A 22911-nucleotide genomic window follows, 5' to 3' on the forward strand; every position below is an offset into this window, starting at 1 on the left:
ATATAACCTAGATACAATATATGTGTGTAAATACCTTTTTCTTGTTGCACATTAATTATTAGCTTCCGAAGGTATAAGTAACCTGGGTAGATAGACAGTAGTGCTAACAATTTACATTCGCTTCCCAGTGTTCCTTCTCTGGGTATAGTTATTTCTGTCCATCATTGATCAACTGGAAGTGAGTTGGATGTTCTTTATGTTGAAGATTTCCACTTCCATCAGAATACATCCTCATACAGTATTGCTGTTGAAGTGCATAGTGATCTTCTGGTTCTGCTCATTTCACTCAGCAACAGTTGATTTAAGTCTCTCCAAGCCTCTCTGTATTCCTCCTGCTGGTCATTTCTTACAGAGCAATAATATTCCATACCTTCATATACCACAATTTACCCAACCATTCTCCAATTGATGGACATAAAATGGATTTATTTTCAAAATACATGCAAATAGCTTTCAACATTTACCTTTTGTCTTTTGAATTTTTCTCCTTTCTTTCCCCACTCCCTCCTTCCATAGTTAGCAAGTGATCCATTATATATTAAACATAAATAATTCTTCTATACACATTTCCACATTTATTATGCTACAGATCAGATCAAAAAGGAAAAAAAAATAAGAAAACAAAAATCAAGCAAACAACAAAAAAGGTGAAAATACTGGATTGTGATCCACACTCAGTCCCCAGACTCCTCTCTCTGTTTGCAGATGGCCCTCTCCATCACAAGTCCTTTAGAACTGGCTTGAATCATCTCATTGTTGAAAAGAGCCATATCCACCAAAATTGTATTGTATAATCTTGTTGCCATGTACAATGATCTCCTGGTTCTGCTCATTTCATTTAGCATCAATTCATGTAAGTCTTCCCAGATCTCTCTGAAATCATCCTGTTGATCATTTCTTATAGAACAATAATATTCCATTAACATTCATATATCATGATTTATTCAGATATTCTCAGTTTCCAGTTTCTTGCAACTACAAAAAGGGCTGCCACAAACATTTTTGCACATGTGAGTCCCTTATTAGCTTGGCCTATCCTTGAACACTTGATATTCTTCTAACTGTTTAACTCTGACTTTATTTGTGTAGAAAGTATAGAAAATTTGTGTTCATATAGTTTCTGACTTTGTTTTGGCAGGTAGATTTTCAAATATTTTATATTATCTATAGTTATTTTAAATGGAATTTCTCTTTGTATCTCTTGCTGCTGAACTTTGTTGGTAATATATGAAAATGCTAATGATTTATGTGGATTTATTTTGTATCCTGCAATTTTGCTAAAGTTGTTCATTATTTCTAGTATCTTTTTAGTTGATTTGCTAGGGTTCTCTAAGTATACCATCATAACATCTGCAGAGAGTGATAATTTGGTTTCATTACCTACTCTACTTCCTTTGTGCAAAAACTTTTAAATTTAATGTTATCAAAATTGTTCATTTTGCTTTTCACAATATTCTCTACTTCTTCTTTGGTCATAAATTCTCCCTATCTCCAGAGATCTGGTAAGTAAATTATCCTTTGCTTTCCTAATTTGTTTATGGTATCATCCTTTATGTTCAAATCAGATACCCATTTTGACCTTATTTTGGTATGAAGTATGAGATGTAGATCTGACTTTATTTGTATGAGAAGTGTTTTGTAATTGAATTTTTATGGCAGGTGGACCCCCAAATATTTTATTTTGTCTACAGTTATTTTAAATGGAATTTCTCTTTCTATCTTATGATGGGCTTTGTCAGCAATATATAGAAATACTGATTATTTGTGTAAAGTTATTTTATATCCTGCAACTTTGCTAAAGCTGTGAATTATTTTGAGTAGGTTTTTGAATGATTTTCTAGGATTCTCTAAGTATATCATCATATCATCTTCAAAGAGTAATAGTAATTATTAAAATATTAAATATTTTTATAAGTATTAAAATAATTATTTCATTATTGCCTATCCTAATTCTTTTAATTTCTTTTTTTTCCTCTTATTGATAAAACTAACATTCCTAATTCAATATTGAATAGTAATAGTGAAAGTGAGTAACCTTATTTCATCCTGATCTTTTTGGGAATGCTTCTAGTTTATCCCCATTACAAAACTTGCTGATAGTTTTAGATAGAGGCTACTGATCAATTTAAGGAAAACTCCATTTATTCCCATGATCTCTTAGTGTTTCTAATATGAATAGGTTTTGAATTTTGCTTTTTCTACATCTATTGAGATAATAATACCATTTCTGTTAGTTTGGTCATTGATATTATTTATTATTAATTATGCTAATATTTTTCCTGATATTGAACAAGTCCTGCATTCCTGATATAAATTCTATTTGGCCATAATATATTATTTTGGTGATAACTGTAATACCTTTCCTAATATTTTATGTAAAATTTTTGGATCAATATTCACTGGGGAAATTGGTCTATAATTTTTTTTTGTCTATTTTGACCCTAGCTGGTTTAGGTATCAGCACCATATTTGTGTCATAAAAGAAATTTGGTAGGACTCCTTCTTTCCCTATTTTTCCAAATAGTTTTCATAGTATTGGAATTAATTGTTCTTTAAATATTTGGTAAAATTCACTTGTAAATCCACTGGCCTTGGAGATTTTTTTTTCTTAGGGAGTTGATTAATAGCCTGTTCATTTTCCTTTTCTAAAACAGGACTATTTAAGTAATTTATTTCCTCCTCATTAATCTGGGCAATGTATATTTTTGTAATCTAGGCATTTTACTTAGATTATCAGATTTGCCCAAATGTTCTCTTTTTTTAAAATTAATTTTATAATTATAAATTTTTTTTGACAGTACATATGCATGAGTATTTTTTTTAATAACATTATCCCTTGTATTCATTTTTCCAAATTTTCCCCTCCCTCCCTCTACTTCCTCCCTAGATAACAGGCAATTCCTTACATATTAAATGTGTTACAGTATAACCTAGGTACAATATATGTGTGTAAATCCAATTTTCTTATTGCACGTTAAGAATTGGATTCCAAAGGTATAAGTAACCTGGATAGAAAGACAGTAGTGCTAATAGTTTACATTCAATTCCCAGTGTTCCTTCTATGGGTGTAGCTGTTTCTGTCCATCATTGATCAACTGGAAGTGAGTTGGATCTTCTTTATGTTGAAGATAGCCACTTCCATCAGAATATATATATATCTTCATACAGTATTGTTGTTGAAGTGTAGAGTGATCTTCTGGTTCTGTTCATTTCACTCAACATCAGTTCATGTAATGTACTCTTAATGGATCTCTTCCTACAGGGTATATCCCATACATATATTAAAATCTGAGATAATGGAATCTTCATTGATAGATATAACAACAGATAAATATGTTTGATGAGGGAAGACATTTTTTTAAAAAAAGGTATTACAATAATGGAGGATTCCTGAAATAGAGTCAAAATGAAAAATGGCCCTCTACATGTCCTTGTGTTTGGAGACATCAAACCATGAAATACTGTAGAACCTTTCAAGTCACTGCAAAGAATCCAACAAATCCAGGAAAAACCTGCTAATGAAGAGTGCCTGCTGTCCAGACTGTGAAGGACAGGAGCTGGACCAGTGTTAAATATATAACAAGAACAGGTATCCCATATGGTAAGAGATAGGATGATAATCACTGGATAAATCAATGATGGAGGAGAGATAAACTGACATAACCTGGTTGACTCTATAGAGAATATTTTGGGATGGGAGCTTGAGCTAATTAGTATTATAATAACTCCATCTTTTTCATGAATATTCTTGAAGGGGAGATACAGCTAGCCAGACCTCTGAAGATCAACTCATCATCACTATAAGTGGGAATTGGAATTAAATACCCACCGTTTTTATCAGTTATTATCAGTGTTAGCATTTTTACATCTTGAAATTCCTTGATTTTTTCTTTTATGCCCATTGTATTTGCTAATCTGACTTCTTACTTTTCAAATATATTGTAATTGTTTCTGAGGCATATCATCAGTAGGCAGGCTAGCCACAAAACAAACAAAAAATGAAATGACCCTCAGTTCTGTGAAGCCATTTCAGCAGTGATGAGGAAAGGAGACAAGGAACACTGATAGTTTTTAAGACTATCTATAAATTTCAATTTTGCTATTGAAATTTTAATTGTGAGATCTTTGTCTAGTGACTCAAAATGCATATATTCCTAGTGAAGTTGAATCATATCAATTGGATATGGACAGAAGGACAAAAAAAATGTCACAGTAAATGTTTGGAGATATACCTTAGAGATGCAAAAACCAAAATTGGCAGAGTAGATTTTATCATATATCTAGAGAAAACGTGAAAAATTAATTCGTGTGATATTTGATCATTAGCATAACAGTATTAATGATAAGCATTTGCAAAAAGACCTCCATATAAATGACTGGATTATGTGCCAAAATTGGTTGCTAAGGAGAAAGAGGTAAACCTAATAAGACTTTCCAGATTAATGATGCACACTCTGATACTTATTATGTAAAGACATTGTGCTAAGTGCTTTTCAATTATTTTTTCATTTAATTTTCACAACAATCCTGGGAAGTAAGTGTTATTATCCTCAATTTACAGATGAGAAAACTAAAGAAAACTTGCCTAGGATCACATAACTTGTAAATGTTTGGGGCCACATTTGAACTCATCTTCCTCATTCCATGTCTGTCAATGCACTGTATCAACTAGATGCTTTGATAGTGGAAATTTGGATGACTGCAAAGCTCATATTGGCCCTCTATGGAAGTTGAAAGGTAGATATTTGGGAGAAAATATATGAAGTTTTATTGTATATAAAAATAATAAATGTGAAGAACTCAAGAGAAAATTTAAAAGACTTGTATGAACTGTTACATAGCCAAGTAAGTGAAATGCAAAGAAAAATTTACACAATGATCACATGTAGAGATAATAGAAATAATGTAAAGGAAAACTTTTAGGTTAGTAAAACTCTGATCTATGCAATTGACTAAAGAAGATTAATAATGAATTTATCTTCCTCCTTTTGGTGGTGGTGAATAACAGGTTTAGAATAAAGTATATACTCTAATATAGTTGATTCATTTTGCTTAAACATATTTCTTTACTTTTAAAGAGAGAATTATGGGGTAGCTAGGTGGCACAGTGGATAGAGCACCAGCCCTGAAGTCAGGAGGATCTGAGTTCAAATGTGACTTCAGACACTTAACACTTCCTGGCTATATGACCCTAGGCAAGTCACTTGACCCCAATTGCCTTAACCAAAAAAAAAAAAAAAAAAAAAAAAAAAGTTATAAGGGGGCAGAGAATGAGAGGAATAAAAACATTATAAAGAAAAAAAAAGGAATAAAATATTTATATTTAAAATTATGCAACAAGATCTATTTTGAACATAGGACCAGAGATTTAGAAGGGACCTCAATGGTCATTAAGCCTAGCCCCTTCATTTTATTTTTCTGAATAATTATTTTTATTTTATCTTATTGTTTTCATTTATCTCTGGTTATACATGTATATTCTTTTTTTTTTTCCTAAGGCATTTTGGGTTAAGTGACTTGCCCAGGATCACACAGCTAGGACGAGTACAAGTGTCTGAGGTCATTTTTAAACTTGGGTCCTCCTGACTTAAGGGCTGGTGCTCTATCCACAATACCACCTAACTACCCCACATTCATTTTTTAAATGCACATTTCTTTACAAATCATGTTGGGAGAGAAAAATCAGAACAAAAGGGAAAAAGCATGAGAGAAAAAAAATAGAATAAGAAACAAAGGTGACAACACATATTGAATTATATTCAGTCTTCAGTCCCTTCCTTTTACATGAGAGGAAACTGAATCAGAGTTTGTAACTTGCCCAGAATATACAGGTAGCAAATATTAAATGTAGGTCTTCCTGAGTCTCAAATCCAGCATTCTATCTATTACTTTACCTACTTTTTCAAGGATAAAATCAGTAGGGAGTTGGCCAATCTGAGACTTGAGTCTAAGAGAGTGATTATATTGAGTTTTATAGTTTTGGGAGACTAGAATTATGCAGACTTAATTACTGAAATTAAGGGGGCTCAGCTTTCATTTTCAAAGATATCAAGGGGTGATGAGGCAGAGAGAAGAGGGTCCAGGATTTTTCATAATTAATAACAGGCATTAGGAGACCCAACAAAAGAAATAGTCAAACAGAGAGGAAGAGAAGCAGAAGAGAATGTCACCAAACCAAGAAAAGGGAAAGGATCCAGAATAAAAGAAGGGATGATCAGACATCTCAAAAGCCGAAGAGAGTTTGGGTAGCATGAAAACATGGGAATAATTAATTTAGCAGTTAAGTAATGGGAGGTTACCTTAGAACAGTTCCACTGTGGAGGGCAAGATGGTGGTTGGAAGCCAGACTTCAAAAGGTTCAGAACTGGGGGAGAGGGAGAAGGGGAGGGAAGAAAGAGAGAAAAGGGAGAGGAAAAGGGATCAACACTTGAGTATAAAGGAGTTTGCCTGACAAAAGGGAAGAGCAATATAGGACAATAGCAAGAGGGAATAAAAAGGTTTAACCAAGGTTTTTGATCGTGGAGGAAACCTAGCTAGGTCCCTTTGCTTTTTCTCCCCATTAAATATTCATGTTTAAACTTGATTTTTATTTAGTTTTATGAAATTACAATTTCTGTCCCTCCTTCCAGTCCCTTGCCACCCATTGAGGAAGCAAGAAATATAACATCCATTATACATGTGCTAGGTCCCTTTGTAAGTGATGTTGAAGGAATTAATGAATAAGGAGAGTTGGTATATGTCAGAAAGAGAAGATATTAGGAAGTGAGCTAATGGGAAAGATGGGAATCAAGAGATGAGAGTAGAAGGGCTGATTTTGGGCAAGAAAAAAAACCATCTTTGGAGACTAGAGCAAAAGATGAGAAAGTAGTTAAGTTTGGGTGGATTTTTTGTTTTTTTTTTTAAATAAAGGGATTTATTTAACAAGGGCATATTTTAGGCCAGAAGGATACATATTACATCCAGAGACAATCAAAAAAACTCCTGTGCTGAGGAATTTTACCTACATGAGATAATTGCTGGAGGAACTTCTTTTGCCCAGAATGTTATAGGAACCTAAGAGTACAGCATAAGCAGTGCAGTGATCAGAGGACTGGTCAAGTCTCTGTGTGCCTCAGTTTCTCCAACTGTAAAGCATAAAATGAGAAAACAATAGTACCTATCTTGTAGGCTTAAATGAGGTTATATTTATAAACTAGTTAGCACAGTAACTGGTACATAGCAGGTGGCATATAAATTATTATTATCCCAGTCACCCAGGTTTGTCAACATGGCATTATTCTTGACTGCTTACTCTAGCTCACACCAACTTTCCAAACAACAGTCAGATCTTCTCATTGTTCTCTCCATAATGTCTTTTGCAACCATCTACTTCTCTCTACTTTCATAGGTAACCCTACTTAAGGATTTTATCATTTCTTCCCTGAAATGCTGCCATACCCTTCTCTAACTGGTGGTCTTAACTCTAGTTTTCTCCAATCCATCCTTACATAGCTATTAAAGGGATTTTTTTTTCCCCCAGCAAACATTTGATCTGTAAACCCCAATAACTCCTCCCTATTGCTTTGTAGGATGAAATATAAACACACCTCTGCTTAGCTTTTTTTTTTTTTTTTTTTTTTTTGAGGCTGGGGTTAAGTGACTTGCCCACTTACACAGCTAGGAAGTGTTAAGTGTCTGAGACCAGATTTTAACTCGGGTCCTCCTGAATTCAGGGCTGGTGCTCTATCCACTGCGCCACCTAGCTGCCCCTGCTTAGCTTTTGAAATCCTTCATAACTTGGTCCCAAATTATTATCCATCGTTTCCCTCTCTGCCTGCTAGAGCACAACCTAAATGGACTTCTTTCTGTTCCTTACCCATGATACCCTATAGCAAAGCTTCTTAAACTGTGGGTTGAGATCCCACGTGGGGGTCATGTAACTGAATGTGGAGGTGGCGGAAAATTTGGCAACAGTAAAAAGTTTCCAAATGCTCTACATCCTGCAGAATCAAATATTCCAAGATTTAATTCTTTGTGTAGAAATAAACAAATACACTCATCAAGTTAGAATGCAAATTTGCTTTTATCTTTAATAAATGATAAAATTATATGTATACCAATTTGATTTTTTATATCTACTACATATATATATATATATATATATATATATATATATATATATATATATATATATGTATTATATAAAATTTCTCCGGTGAAAAGGGGTAGCGAGTGAAAAAGTTTTAAGAAATAGTACTCTAGGAGGCAGGTAGATGACACAGTGGATAAAGTACACTCCCTGAAGTTAGGAGAACCTTAGTTCAAATCTTACCTCAGACACTTAACATTTCCTAGCTGTGTGACCCTGGGCAAGTCACTTACCCAGTTGCCTAAAACAAAAAAGTAAGCTTTTATATAGCACCTACTATGTGTTAGGCATAGGGCTAAGCACTTCATAAATATTCTTTTGCTTGATTCTCACGAAGCCCTGCAAGATAGGGGCTATAATTACCCCCATTTTGCAGCTGAGGAAAAAGTGTCTTGGGTCAACTAACTCAGCTCTTCCTGACTCCAGAGGTCTAGCACTCTTAACTACCTGGTTGTCTCAGGACCTGACTTCAAATCCAGCCCCAGACACTTGACACTTGGTAACTGTGTGACTTAACCTGGATTGTCCTCCCCACCCACCTCCAAAAAAGTGTTCCGTCCTTCTGGTTCCTCTTCTTAGAATCTCCCTCTGCAGCCAAGATCTCACACTCCAAAGCTCTGTACTAACAAGTATATATCTGTGGGGATTCCAAAGGCTCCCCTCAGCCTCAGTCCCTACTGCTATGCACTATAAACTCAGAGCATCTACGGGAAATTTAAAAAGAACATCCCTTCCTCTGAGCTTGCAGTTAGAGAATATGAGATTCAGACCAGAGAAGTTGAGACTTGCCAGGAGAGTTGCAGAGACAGGAAGGCCAGATCCCCCAACACTCTGCACGCCCCTCCCCCTAGGATGGAGACCCCTACTCAGGGATCCAGGCAATCAGCTTCATATTAAAAGGTCTGTTTGGAGATGAGATGGCTCTGCTTCCTAACCCTCCCTTCATTCCCTCCATGTTTTGTGTATAGTGTGGATGTGTGTGTGTGTGTGTGTGTGTGTGTGTGTGTGTGACTATTTTATATTCTCTGTGGGGTCTCTTGATTGTGGTTTTACTTTCACTCAAACCACCTATTCCACTCACCCTCAGCACTTAATGATCTCTTCATTCCCACTCTCCCCCTTTTTCTGTTTAACTCCAAACAGCCAGATTCTGGATAGAGATAAGAATTCTTGTTTAATATCAATAAGGGGCTAGGAGGTCCCCCTTTTAGGACAGAGTGTTTGTCCCCAAATAGCCCCTCCCCTTCCATGGAAGATGACAAGGGGATGAGGAGCCTTGGGATGTCCAAATCTGCTGCCTGCATTTACTTACAAGTCCCCCTGCTCCTTGGAGGGAGAGCCTGGCCTAGGTCTGGACATCAAGCCTAGGATGCCCCTATCTTCTGGAGGTTCCACCCCTCAGCCCCCAGGCTCCAACAGTCTGTTTCCACAACAAGACAGGCTGTGTGCTCTGTAAACTCGGTCCCTCCCCATTCCTCACCCTACGGCAGGGACACTGTGACCTGAATGGAGGCAGCAGTTCTGTGACCCAACTCTCCTACCCATATCACCTTTTAAGAATGAATTGGATGTGACCCCTTCCCCAGCCCCTCCAAAGCAAGGATCTCACAGCAATTTCCCCCTTCCCACTCTTAATGAGGAACTCTTCTGCCAGAACCGATAATTCCTTATGTTCACAAGATCTGTATGTGTATACATGTGAGGATTTGTGTACATAAGATTATAATGGATATGCACAAGTTTGTGTGTTTATACATGTGTGTATTTATGCATACATGTGCAAAGCTTTTTAAGTATACTGCATGTGAATCTATATGGAAAATAGCTAGTCTTAAAGCCAGGATCCCCAGGATCTGAATTCAAGTCTCACTTCCAAGGCTCTTGAGTCTTCAATCAAAAAACAAGCATTTATTAAGCAAGGTCAGAGAAAGCTGAGTTTCATACCAGCCTCTGTTCCTCCTCCCTCATCCCCAACTTTGGACATGCTGCGCGCTCTCTCAAATTTTGCCTCCCACTCTAGCTCTGTGATCCTAGGCAAGCCTTGGTGCTGGGCTTAGTAACAAGTCTCGGAGAGACAAAGAAGCTTATTATCTACCCAGCACTGACACTATGAACACAGAAAAATATACAGTATAAGAGATACTGTTATTGACCCTTCTTTGTCAGAAGGGGTTGTGACATGAGAGAAGTGATGCGTGACATGAGAGAAGTGATGCGTGACATGCAAGTAAATGGGATTTAAGTGAGGGAGGGCTGGGCAAGGTCACCTGCCTCCTTTTCCCCTCCAGAGCCATCTGGATTCAGTGGCCAGATAGAGATCAGGACCACTGGAAATAGGTCAGGAGGTTTTGGATTGGGAGTGGGGGAGGGAAAAAAGGTACCTAAGTCAGAAACACTGGCATTTGAGAAGATCCTTGATGGCTTCTAAGGTTTCTGATACAGGTGGTGAGGAAATACAAACGTGGAGTGCTATGTATGAAGAATAGAAAATCAGTTTAGCTGGATAGAAGTGTGCATGTAAGGGAATAATAGGAAACAGACTGGAAAGAATCCAGATTGGGGAGGGTTTCAAATGTCAAACGGAGGAGTTTAAAGCAGGTAAACAGGAAGCCACTAGAGTGAGGTGACATATATATATATATATATGTATATATATATATATATATATACATATATATATATATATATACACACACACACATATACATACACACACATTTTATATATATAAGCATCTACTTCATGTCTGTTGTAACTCCTATGTTTGCAACTGTTGTTCTCTATCCCTATCTTTGTTTTCATGTATCTTCCTAAGATCATAGATTGAGAGCTGGAAGGGAATTTAGTCATCCACAGCCCCCCCCCCTCCCTCAACTCCTGCTTCCCCGATTTTAACCTCCCCACCCCTTGACTTCTGTTTACAGATGAGATTAAGAGACAGAGACAGTTAGCTTCTGAGGCAGAATTCAAAAGGGAAAGGAGGTAAATGATTTGAACCCAGGATCTTTGAAAGCAAATTCAGCTATCTATACTGTATTACTGCGTACAGGAGCAGGGAAGGCGCAGGGAGAATTCCCAAACTTGTTTTCCTCATCTCAAGATCCAGTCTCCTCTTTCGTCGAACCTCCCGTGGGTTAATAATTATTGGGGATCCCGTTACAACTGCGTTTGGGCCCCTTCCCAGCCTCAGCTGCCCTAGACCTGTCTCGGCTTTGGGAGGGGTCTTGCTTTCCAGTCACACAGAGCCTCAGGCTCGGCCCGCCTCTTCCCTGGTTACTTTCCCAGGACGTATAAAGCAGTCCCGGGTGGGGCTCCTTCCAGAGGAGAGAGCCTCTGCCCACCTCCAGGACGCTCGGTGCCTCGGCTGCTGCCGCCCCTCCTCTTCGATTGCCCTCATCAGCACCATCGCCTTCCCCCACTCGGTGCCTTAGCTTTGTGTCCACAATGTTACTGTGGCACAACCAACCAGAACATCTGTGGCCCAGCCCAGGGGAGCTATACCCCTGTCCCACTAGCAATCTGCTCAGGTAGGTGCTTCCATCTCTCGGGATGTCCCCAAAGTCCCTTCTCTCATCCTCCAGCTCTCCCTGAGGGCAGTCATTTGCCATGATCCTCAAGGTCAGTCCCTTCCGTTGCTCCTTGTCGACTCCAATTTCCCCAATCTGCAGAATAGAGGAGGTCCTGCTCAAGTAGGAAGTTTCTTTGAGGGGAAGGGGAAATGTCATCTTGGTGGACTGAATGGGGGAAAAAGGTAGGCGGAAATGCCTCTCATTTTGGAGGTAGAGAAGCCTCCTGAATCCATCTGGGGTTTAGTTAAAGTACGGTGGATCTCCAAGAATTTCTTTGTATATCCTCTGGGATAGAGCAAGACTTGATCTTTTAGATTTTAAAGTCTAGGAAGGTTTAGACAGATGTACTTTTTCAGGCACTGAGCCATGCTCGAGCACTTCTGTCTAGTTTTCTGGTAGCATTTCCTTTTCTTTTTCCCTGAGGCTGGGGTTAAGTGACTTGCCCAGGGTCACACAGTTAGGAAGTGTTAAGTGTCCAGATTTGAACTCTGGTCCTCCTGACTTCAGGGCTGCTGCTCTATCCACTGCACCACCTAGCTACCCCATCTGGTGGGATTTTCTAAGGAATAGCTGAGTTTTTTGAAAGCAGACAGAACACGCTTAAAAGATGTAGGAGAACAGGGAACCATCCTCTATTAGTTTGAGCTGCAAGTGGCTGAGGACTGGAGGAGAGAAGGCAGTTTTTGAGAGCTGGAGGAAGAGAACCTATTCTTCTGGAGGTAAAAAAGAGACCAGAATGAGGTGAAGAACCTGGTAACTAAAACAATGTCCATCTCATCTCAACAGGGAGTCCCTGGCACTGCCTTACCTGAAGCAGGAGGACCCTTCCACCATGTCTACCTCAGACATGCACTGTCCAGTCTTCCAATATGTCCTCTGTGCTGTCACCTCTCCTGCTGTCAAGCAACACGAGGAAACACTCACCTACCTCAACCAGGGTATGGCAAATAGGGGACATGGGTGTTGGAAACTAACGGGGCATTGTAATCTAATATGTTGCATCTGGATCCTACCTCTTGACACTTGGCTGTCATTAGTTTTAGATTTCCCATTTTACAAATGGGGGTAATAGTTTTCCTCACAGGGTGGTTGAAAAAGTTGAGCACACCATTCCTTGAAGGGCAGCTTAAATGTCAGTTGTCCTGTCTCTGTATCATTTTTGCCTGACTAGCACAGTTACTGGTACTTTGTGGTAGGTTCTTAAATATTAAGAGGCATGTTGGTATCCGGAAGGGTAGAGAGCCAGTTTTGGAGTTGGAAAATCTGGCTTCAGATCCTACTTCTGATGAATACTAGCTGTGACCCTGGACAAGTCAGTATATCGGTCAGACACCGCTCTATGAATAAGCTGTAGAGGTGCTGATTTGTGTGTTAAACCTCACTGGAAACTCTCACAGAGACCCTTAAAGAAGAGTTGTTCAACAAGACTATACACGGATCAGTTCTGATGGATGTGGTTCTCTTCAACAATAAGATGATTCAAACTAGTTATAGTCATTCAGTGATGAAGAGAGCTATCTACACCCAGAGAGGGAACCGTGGGAAGAGTATGGACCACAACATAGCATTCTCACTGTCTCTGTTGTTTGCTTGCATCTTGTTTTCTTTCTCATTTTTTTCTGGTTTTATTTGATTTTTCTTGTGCAGCAAGATAATTGTATAAATATATATGCCTATATTGGATTAAACATATATTTCCACCATGTTTAACATTTTTTGGATTAGTTGCCATCTAAGGGAAGGAGTGGGGGAAGGGATAGAAAAATTGGAACACAAGGTTTTGCAAGGGCTAATGTTGAAGAATTATCCATGCATATGTTTTGAAAAATAAAAGATTTAATCAAGGAAAAAAGAAAGAAAGAAAAAAGAATAGTTGTTAGTGGAGGTGGAGCTTGAATCCCACAATGGAGCACAAATGATGGAGGTGAGCCCCAAGGAGGTCACAGACTACAGTTAGCAGCATCAGGTTCCTGAAAATGGGCAATAGAAGGTTTGGGGGGGAAGAGAGTATAACTCTGGTCTTCAAATGGTTCTCCCTGATTTAGGTGTGATTGATTCCTATCCTCGTCTCTTCCAGGGCAATCTTATGAGGTACGGATGCTCTGTAACCCCAAACTAGGGGATGCTTCCCAGTGGCCCCGCCTGCTGAAGGTGAGTCTCTTCTCACCTGGATAAGGGCTGGAGAAGTTACCTTGCCTGGTGTCTTCCCTCTCTCTCCTCCTTCTTGGGCCCTGGGCACCAGACTTCAGAGGCAGTACAGCTCAAACAGTGAGAGGTGGGAGGTCCAGAAGTCTAAGACTCCAAACACTAACTAGCAGTGCAAACACAGATCACTTAAGTCACTTAACCTTTTGGAAGCTCAGTTTTCTTACCCGTAAAATGAAAGAGGTAACTTAAAAGTGCCAGTCTTCCTAAGAGGCACAAACGAGATCCTATATTTTAAGATGTTCTGCAAACAGAAGCATTTTGGTCAAGTTCCCATACATCTGATTATTAAGCAGTCTTTTTACTCATTGTCCAATTGTCTTTTTATTTGGAGGGGGAAGGGTAGGAGAGGAGAGGTAGTTTGAATCAGATGGACGAGATGGAAGGTTCTTGGAGACTGGACTCAGGAATTTCTCAGGTGTTATTTAAAGTGGGTGTCTAATGTCCACAGAGCGTGGTACGTGTGGTCTTCCACGATCGCCGCCTGCAGTACATGGAACAACAACAGCTGGAGGGCTGGCGCTGGAGCCGCCCAGGGGACAGGATACTAGATATTGGTGAAGAGTGGGGACGGAGGGGGAGGGGAGGAGGTTGCAAGAGGCCTCCTACTGGGACTTGGGCTGGCTCTGTGGGTGCTCAGGGCGAGGCCTTTGTGGGGGAGGCTTTCAGGGTGCTGTCATTTTAGTGGGCCCCCTTTTGTGAAGGATTTTAACTTTGGTCCCTGTCTGCCTTCCCCGCCCCCATGTCTCTAGATCTGCCCCTATCAGTGGGCGTCATGGAGCCCCAGATGCTGCCCTCACGTCTCAACACAGTGGAGTTTTTTTGGGACCCTGCAAAAAGGACATCTCTCTTCTTGCAGGTCAGGGCTTAAGGCACTCCCGATGTCATTCCTGCCCTCTAGTCTATCACTGAATGGGTCCCGGGAGGAGGTGTGGTGAGATGCAGACAGACATACTTAAATGACTAGTGTGAGAAACTTGGCTCCTGAGCGGTGCCAAAGGAGCTCGGAGGCCTCAGGGAGCTGGTCCTTGAACTAGGCCGGCATTCTGGCAAACAGGATCCTCTGAGCAGATGGTTACCCTCACGGGTTTTGGTAAAGGCAACAAAAGGGTAAGAACCAAGATGATGTGCTGTCAAACACTGGAGAGGGTTCTAGTGACACAAACTGGCAACATAGTTCAGGAAATCATGGATGCTCCAGAGGATTTGGGTTCAAATCTCAAACCAGTTACTCTGGGCATATAATTTAAGCTCCCTGTTTCTCTGTAAAATGATTTGTGGGAGCTCTTTCAGATCTAGATGATTGTTCTTGGGTCATTGTTTCTTAATCAGTAATCTTCTCATCTTGAAAAAAATAATTCATATGCCAAACACTTTACGAATATCTCATTTGATCCTCAACTATTATCCCCATTTTACAGATGAGAAAACTAAGGAAGAGGTGAAATGTCTGATCCAGGGTCACTCAGCTAGTAAATACTGGGAGTGTGGTTTTCAACTTAGGTCTTACTGACTCTGGGTCCAGTGCTCCTATGGTACCACTTAGCTGCCATAGCTAGGATCTGGGCTTCAAGACCCTCCCAGGTACAAAATCCTGGAACAGACAGGTAAAGTACCCTAGGTGGGAAGAAAGGATAGACCATGGGTTCCTAGCCATTTGTGTGTGAGATGACAGGACGACGGGTCCCTCTGGTAGTCTGGTGAGGACTATGGACCCCTTCTCAGAATCATCTGTTTAAATGCATAAAATAAAACAAAGGAAATGTTATTTTAAAAGTAACAATTTTTAAAAAAAAATATGCAACCCCCAGATGAAGAACACTTAAAATAGATAAAAGTCACCTTTTTGACCCTATCTGGTAATAGGAATTCTGGGCCTAGCTATGCCCCTACTTTTTTTTAATCTCCTTTTCTCTCATAGGTAAATTGCATCAGTACAGAGTTCACCCCTAGAAAAAATGGTGGCGAGAAGGGTGTCCCCTTCCGTATCCAGATTGACACCTTCAAAACAGGTGACAAGGGGATAGCTATAGAACATCTGCACTCAGCAAGTTGCCTCATAAAAGTCTTCAAGGTATCCATTTGGGCCTGAAACTATCCTCTTAGACCCTAGAACTGTCTCCAGTTCTAGGAGGGGGTTTGTCCAGAGGGGGTGGTGTTCACTTAGGCTAGAACTCTGAAGTTTCCACATGGACTCCTCTGCAGCCTAAAGGGGCTGACCGGAAACAGAAAACTGACAGAGAGAAGATTGAGAAGCAGTCACCACAGGAGAGAGAAAAGTACCAGCCAGCTTATGAGACCACTGTCTTCATAGAGGTGAGTATATGTGTGGAACCATCCCTACTAGGACCAGGAGTTGATATTCTTGGTAGAAAGCCTTCTATGGCTTTGTCTTAGTAGTGGAAGAGCACCATGAGCAGTTGGGAAAACTATATGGAAACATTTAAAAACTAAGCACACAGGAAAAAAGGCAAAGAAATTGGAGGAAAGCATAGACAAGCAAGATCATTTTGCAAGCAAAATGTAGAATTTATTACTTTAAAAAAGAGAAGGAAATGGTGTGAAACATTCATGATCTCATGTAGAATCTTCTTTGTTGTTCTGTTGGAAGTGCTCTTCTTTGGCAGTATTTAAATTCAGGATTAAAAAGAAAAACCAAGACTCAGACTCTAATTCTAGGTTAAAGAGCATGCCAGAGAAAAACCCTAAAACTTATTAGTAGTATCCTGGATCCACTGATTTTAATTTTTATTTTTTAAAGAATGGAACTTGGGGAGGTAGGGGGGAGGGAAGAGAGATCGTGGTACTCCCAGCAGCCACCCCCCCTCAGAGATCTAGGTTCTCCCTTATCTACAAGACCTACCTTCCAGGCAAAGAAGAAATCTGGTCTAAGGGCCACCTGGGTGGATCCCAGAGGGAAGCAGAGCTGGAGTTGACAGCTCAGGAGAAGTCCCTTTCCTTTCCCAAACCCCAATCTCAGGGCATCACAATATTCACCATGGCCTTTCCCCCAGTGTTCACCATGGCCTGAAACTTCTGGTCTTCACACTTCTCCCAGCCCTCTGGGCCTGACTTCTCCCCACTCTCTCAAGTTCCTGACTCCTGAGAGGTGAGTAGATACTGGGCAGTGAGAAGAGGAGTGGTCTTGTTTTTTCTTCATTCCCTTCTTTTCTCTGTCTAAGGTATGATGAGGTCCAGGGAGATTAAAGGGGGGAGGGAAATGACACTGATTCATCCACAAAATATTTACTGAGCCCAGAGGGTGGGGCACAAAGAGGGATGGGACACAGTGCTTACCCTCCAGATGCTTCTAGTATAACAGGGAATAGGGCAGGAGCAACAACCCAGACTCCAGCTTTTCAAGTCCTGTTTGCTCTTTCTTAGGATCTGTTCCTCCCCACCCTTCTCTCTGGACAACTCGGGGGACAGCCCTGGTGAGGTAAATCTCTTCCCTTCCTCCCCAGGCTTTCCTGCCTCATCCCTTTTCTCAAGTGTCACCCTGCCCTCTGGTGGCCATGTTTGGCATTGACCTGAAATCAGTTGGGCAGGCAATGCCAGGGATCATACATAATTTCTCTAGCACCTTAAAAGGTTTACAAAGTGATTTCCTCAAAACAACTTTTTGTGGTAGGCATTGTAAGCTTATGATCCCTAATTAGATGCAGAGAGAGTCTGAGAGAGACAGACACACAGAGACAGGGAGGGAAAGAGAGAGACACAAGAGGGAAAGATAAAGAGAGATAAAGAAGAGACAGACACAGAGACAGAGGAGAGAGAAGAGAGACAGAGGGAGGAAGGTAGGGAGAGGGAGAAAGGGAGAGAGAGACAGCATAGACAGAGATGGACAAGAAAGAGACGGAGGAGGGAAAGAAGAAGAGAAAAGGGGGGAGGCAGAGAGAGAGGGAGAGATAGGAAGGAGAGGGGGGAAGAGACCAGACACACATATGGGGCTCTTGCTCATAACTTTACCACCACCACCATCATCCCTGGGCCATGGCTCCTGCCATCTTGGCTCCATCTTGGCTGAATCCCTTTGGGTCCTAAAGTCCTCAGCCTGGCATCGAGCCTCTCCCAACCTACCCTTTCCGTTTAGCCTGTCATTTGAACACTCCTTGCACCTTCATACTCCAATCAATTGTCTGGAGCAAGGAAATATTTACAGGGTGGGTTGTCTTTTATCAATGCATATTAAAATAAATGCTTTGTCTTCTCCCTCCCTTTTCAGGCTCTCAGCCCAGGGGCTTCTATTTCAGAGACTCAGCAGTGGCTACATTGCCATCGCTTCTCTGGCTACAGTAGGTTGCTGGCAAACTTCACAGGTGAGGCTGTCCCCTTGCCTCCTTTGCTCTGGGGTGGGCAGGCAGGACCCCTGAGTCTATCTTGAGAGCTGTGATAGGCACCTCTTCTCTTAGTGTCTGGTATACTAAATGAATAGCTAATTAATTTAAAGATGACAAAACTCCAGCTAATTCATGTCTGAGTCAGGACACAAACTCGAGGCATCCCGATTCTAAGTCCAGTACCCTATTCCCTGAAACACCTCTAAGTCTTTCAATCTTGCTGACTAAGAAAATCTGCTTCTCTCCCATCCACTTCTGGAGGCAGAAAGATGCTGGCAATGCCATAGAAATTTAAAAAATTTCCGTGTACTTGGGTTGCCTTGAAATGAATCTCCTTGTATTCTGGCCCTCTTCCCTTCCTCCAAATACTTCTATAGCTCTTACCTACCTAGGGGTGAGTCAATAAAGAACTGTGATCTGGTGACACTAAAGATAGTGTCCCTAAAGTGGTCCCTAAAGCTAGACTTTAATCTTTTAGAGCCAGTTTCTTAATCTATAAAGTGGGACTAAGGTAGCTTGGTGGCCCAGTGGATAGTGCTGGGTCCAGTTCTAATCTGGTCTCAGACATTAGCTGTGACCCTGCACTATTCACTTAAACCTGTTTATCTTAGTTTCCTCATCTGTAAAATGAACTGGGGTCACAGAGAAGTGGGGCTAACAAGACTTGAACTACCTACAGGACTGTAGTATTAATGACTAGCACTTTAGAAAGCACTTTTCAACAAGCATTCTCATTTAATTCTCACAACAGACCAGAACAGTGGGTGCTATTATATCTAATTTCTTTTTGAGGGGAAAAAAGCAGTAGATAAACCATGCAGGTTAATACAACCAGTGTCTCCTGGAGACTGTATTTGAAGGGAAACTTTCTCCATTGCTAAGAACTATAGAGAGAATTCTCTTAGTTATTAATTTTACAGAAATCCTAGATAACTGTCCTGATGGTCACACAGCTGCAGGCTATAAGAAAATTACTTTACAAACATCTATTAATATATATATACATATATATATTATATATGTATTTTTTATAGTTGTCAGGCAGACTCGTTACATTTTGTGAGGCTCAAGGAGTCCTTTGCCTCTAGCTGTATGCCCAAGTAGGTGCCAACCAATAAATATCATGTTTTACAGAGTTTGAATTATCTTTTTACACATACATGTGACCTTAGATAAATCATCTATAATAGAAATTTTGCACCCTATGCTAGTGCATCTGACAAGGAAGGTGTCTAACGCCTAGTTTATTCCCAGAGGTCTCCTCTTCCTTCCTAAAGGCTCTTCCCAAAGACCCCAATATGTCTTCTAGGTGAAGATTTGCTAAAACTCTCCCGCCAGGACCTTATCCAGATTTGTGGAGCTGCTGATGGGATCCGTCTCTCCAATACTCTCAAAGCCAGGTACTAAACCTTGCTCTGCCCACCAGGCCTCTTCCTCTCTCGACTTCTTTTCCCTTCAAATCTCAGCTAAGTCCCACCTTCTACAGAATGCCTTTCCCCATCCCCCTTAATATATTGTTGCCTTCTATTTTTGTCTCCAATTTACTCTGCATGTATCTACTTTGTACATAGTAGCTTGCATGTTATCTTTGAGAGTAGGGCTTTCACTTTTCTTTTTATCACCAATACTACTAATTTACACAATGCCTGGCATATTGATGGATTGAAAGGTAAGGTTATCAGTGAGGAATTATTTAGTCTTGAGGTAAGGGTGGGAAACAACTCTCTCCCTTCTCATTGCTAGCAGCCAGCTAGGTCAGTTACTCCTGGTACCAGCCTGACACCTGTAAAGGCCCTTCAAAGGCCATGGAGATCATTTCCTATGGTGTATGACAGAAGGTAGGGGAGATGTTTATAGGGAAGAGAGAGGTTAACAGCTTGTATCTCTGGCCCAGGCCCATCCGTCCCAGGCTTACCTTGTACGTGTCTCCCGAGGCCCTGAAGCCAGCAAGTGAGAGCCCACAGAGTCCAGACTCAGGTACAGATGCCATTTTCACTGCTTTCTCCCATCAAGTGGAACCACAGACATGAAATCCTTTCTTGCTGCCTGTGGGATGGGAATGGGGCTGGGCAGTTTACATAACACCCAGGTCTGATCTGATCTGACTGTGCCCCGATGTCAGTTTGCCATCAGCTTTGTCAGGAACCCAAGAGTTCTTATCTCTTAAAAAAGTTTCGATTCCTTCCTTTTCTTTCTCCTAAATCTAAAATGAATGCTCAGCAGTCTTTCCTAATCCCCCATCTTTTAATATCCTGATATATATATAAAACCTGTTCTCACCTTAAGTCATTTCATCTCTATCATCTTTTTATCTTTATCAAAAGATAAAGGGCTGGGGTTCCTAAGGGCAGTCCTGGGTGGGGATCAGCAATTGTGCTCTATCTACAAGCCCCCTCAAGCTGTTTGTACTTTTCTTGATCCAGTCTCAGGTTACTGCCAAGATCCCTTGGTCCTGCCTTTCCTTACTCACTCATCCTGCTGCCTCTAGGGTCTTACCAGCAGGTTTATCTGAATGAACTCAGCACTGCCGAATTGACTGGAAAACTGGCTGACCTCTTGTCTCTCCCAGCCAATCAAATCCATCGGCTCTTTCGCCAAGGCCCTACTGGCATCCACGTACTCATCAGTGACCTGGTAAGAGAATCCCGCATCTTTTTCTTTGCTGCCATCTGTTTACTAGAACCCATCATATGAACTTAATCTCTTTTGGACCTTAAGATACCCATCTTGATGTCTCTTATTCTTGGGTTTGGACATGTTCTGTCTGATTCAATCTCCATTATGCTGAAGTTTGCCTTGATTTGTCCTAACTTGGGGTCAAGGAAGAGAACATCTAACCACTTTTTTCCTTTTCTTACTCAACACCCTTTTCTTGACTGCTCTGCAGGTAGTCCAAAATCTGGTGGATGAATCCTACTTTGTAGCTGTGGCAAAGAAAGGTAGGACAACTGAGAGGACAAGCTGAGTGTCAGAGGTGATGGCTCTGTTCTGGCCATATCTTAATCAAACATGCAAGATGTAGGGACAGAGGGAAGCAACAAAAGCACAAGACAGTGTGATGTGTAGACAGCACTGATGGTGGTAGAACCAGGAAGACTTGAATGTGAATTCCCACCATACACTTTAGGGTGAGTCTGGGCAAATCACTTAAACCATCAGCATTCCAGGCAATTCATATATTCATTTTCGATTTACAATGGTGGAGGGAATTCTTCACTGGTTATTTCCCTACATATCCCACCCCCACGCTGCTGCTCTAGACTATGGTCTAGGGAAAACAAGTACTAACAACATAAAACAATTATAGGGAAAAGTGCCAAAATAAAGATACAGAGCATGCTTTAGAATGGGAGTTCTTAACCTGGGAGCTATAAACTTTATTTCAGTAAAACTGCTTTCCTTTTATACATTTAAAAACATTACTCTGAAAAGGGGTCCACAGCTCCACCAGGTTTCCCAAAGTACCCCTAAAGACAAATAAGATTACAATCCATTTTAGTGATCTTCACCACACTGTAAGCCAGACAGTATATACATTTTATGGATAAAAACAACTAAGGCTTGAGGAGATCCAGTATTTATCTAAGACCATACAGTTGTAGCCAGTAAGTGCTATGGGTCCAAAATGGGAAAATGTTACTGTGTACTTGAGTGCTGAAAGAGAGCTTCCTGAAGGTGGACTTTGCTTGATGGATCCAGGAACTGGACCACTAGTAGATCTACAGGAGTTGGGGGTGGATTGGTTCTGAGGACAAGAATACTTACTTAAAAACTGCTCCTTTTACTATTTTCAGTTCAGAATCCAGATGGCTACCACTTGTTTCTGAGTTAGACCCCAATAGGGTATACAGTCAAGACCAGAAGAAACAAAGCAACCAAATAAGCTGAATCACTGCTAGGCCCTAATTGTGGTCAGAAATTAGTTAAAAAACCCCAACTGGTGCATGTGTCAAGCAGCTGTCACAGGCTTCTGCTCTTCTTTTCCTGGAGAACAGGAAAAACAGGATAAACTCCTGCTTCTAGCCTGTTTCATTCTTGCTCAGTAAGAAAGGAGCACAAAGTCCTAGGCTCAAAGGCTTGGCCTTATCCAGGCTGCACCAGGGAGAGGCATTCTGAGAGAAATGGCACTGTGGACTAGCCATGAAATGTTGGTTGCCCCCTGATGGAATGTTTCTCAAATCCTTATGTGAAAGAGACTATCCATCAACATCCACTGCATATTCTCAACTGCTGGCCTACTCATGCTTGTTCTGTACCCCAGCCTTTTTTCCTTATAAATTCATTAAAACAAACAAACAAAAACAAGCACCTGATTTTTTATCCTGGCTGCATAGCCAGTAACTTTTGAAAATTTTTAAGATGTCAAGGTGGTTTCCAAGGTTTGTTAATTCTGTCTTGTGCCTACTCTGTCATCTTCCTCTGTAACATCTGTGCCGAGAGGCCAGTGGGACTCAGTTTTATCTGGTATTTAGTGTCTAGGACTTCATCATTCTATTGTGCTTTGGACCCAGTCCAGCAGAGCTAAATGCTAGGGAAGGCCCTTGGTCCTGAGCAGAAAACCTTGTTAACAAACCTAGTTTTTGACTCCTTGCTGGCTGGTATTCATATCTAAACACTCAAATATTTGACAGGGTTTTGAAACTTTTTGATTCTAAAAGAATTTGGATTA

The 22911-nt window shown here is 40.7% G+C and overlaps 2 protein-coding genes across 3 annotated transcripts in view; one reads left to right on the forward strand and one right to left on the reverse strand.

Annotated features, from left to right (window-relative positions):
• The first annotated feature begins 11453 nt into the window (after positions 1 to 11453).
• LOC141539098 (transcription factor CP2-like protein 1) lies at positions 11454 to 22544 on the forward strand. Its single transcript, XM_074261376.1, has 15 exons — positions 11454 to 11655; positions 12484 to 12635; positions 13775 to 13848; positions 14354 to 14459; positions 14655 to 14761; positions 15824 to 15976; positions 16108 to 16218; positions 16917 to 17011; positions 17287 to 17341; positions 18128 to 18221; positions 19552 to 19642; positions 20137 to 20219; positions 20731 to 20876; positions 21130 to 21181; positions 22037 to 22544. The coding sequence occupies exons 1-15, from the start codon at positions 11573 to 11575 to the stop codon at positions 22072 to 22074; spliced, it is 1440 nt and encodes a 479-aa protein (XP_074117477.1). The 5' UTR covers positions 11454 to 11572; the 3' UTR covers positions 22075 to 22544.
• Positions 20109 to 22911, reverse strand: part of FBXL20 (F-box and leucine rich repeat protein 20) — a 114137-nt gene continuing 111334 nt past the window's right edge. The window contains exon 15 of one of the 2 annotated variants that reach the window (XM_074261372.1): positions 20109 to 20288. In XM_074261372.1, coding sequence (XP_074117473.1) covers positions 20235 to 20288 — 54 coding nt within the window. In that variant the 3' untranslated portion in view covers positions 20109 to 20234. The remainder of the gene's footprint in view (positions 20289 to 22911) is intronic. The other variant, XM_074261371.1, reaches the window with a different exon arrangement.

Source organism: Sminthopsis crassicaudata, chromosome 4, assembly GCF_048593235.1.
Source record: "Sminthopsis crassicaudata isolate SCR6 chromosome 4, ASM4859323v1, whole genome shotgun sequence".
Classification (NCBI taxonomy): domain Eukaryota; kingdom Metazoa; phylum Chordata; class Mammalia; order Dasyuromorphia; family Dasyuridae; genus Sminthopsis; species Sminthopsis crassicaudata.

Excerpts from the sequence above, each read along its gene's own strand:
- LOC141539098 (XM_074261376.1), top strand. The coding sequence starts at position 11,573 with ATGTTACTGTGGCACAACCAACCAGAACATCTGTGGCCCAGCCCAGGG. Across the intron at positions 15,977-16,107 it reads GCCTCATAAAAGTCTTCAAG|CCTAAAGGGGCTGACCGGAA; the intron begins GTATCCATTTGG and ends ACTCCTCTGCAG. Across the intron at positions 16,219-16,916 it reads AGACCACTGTCTTCATAGAG|TGTTCACCATGGCCTGAAAC; the intron begins GTGAGTATATGT and ends CCTTTCCCCCAG.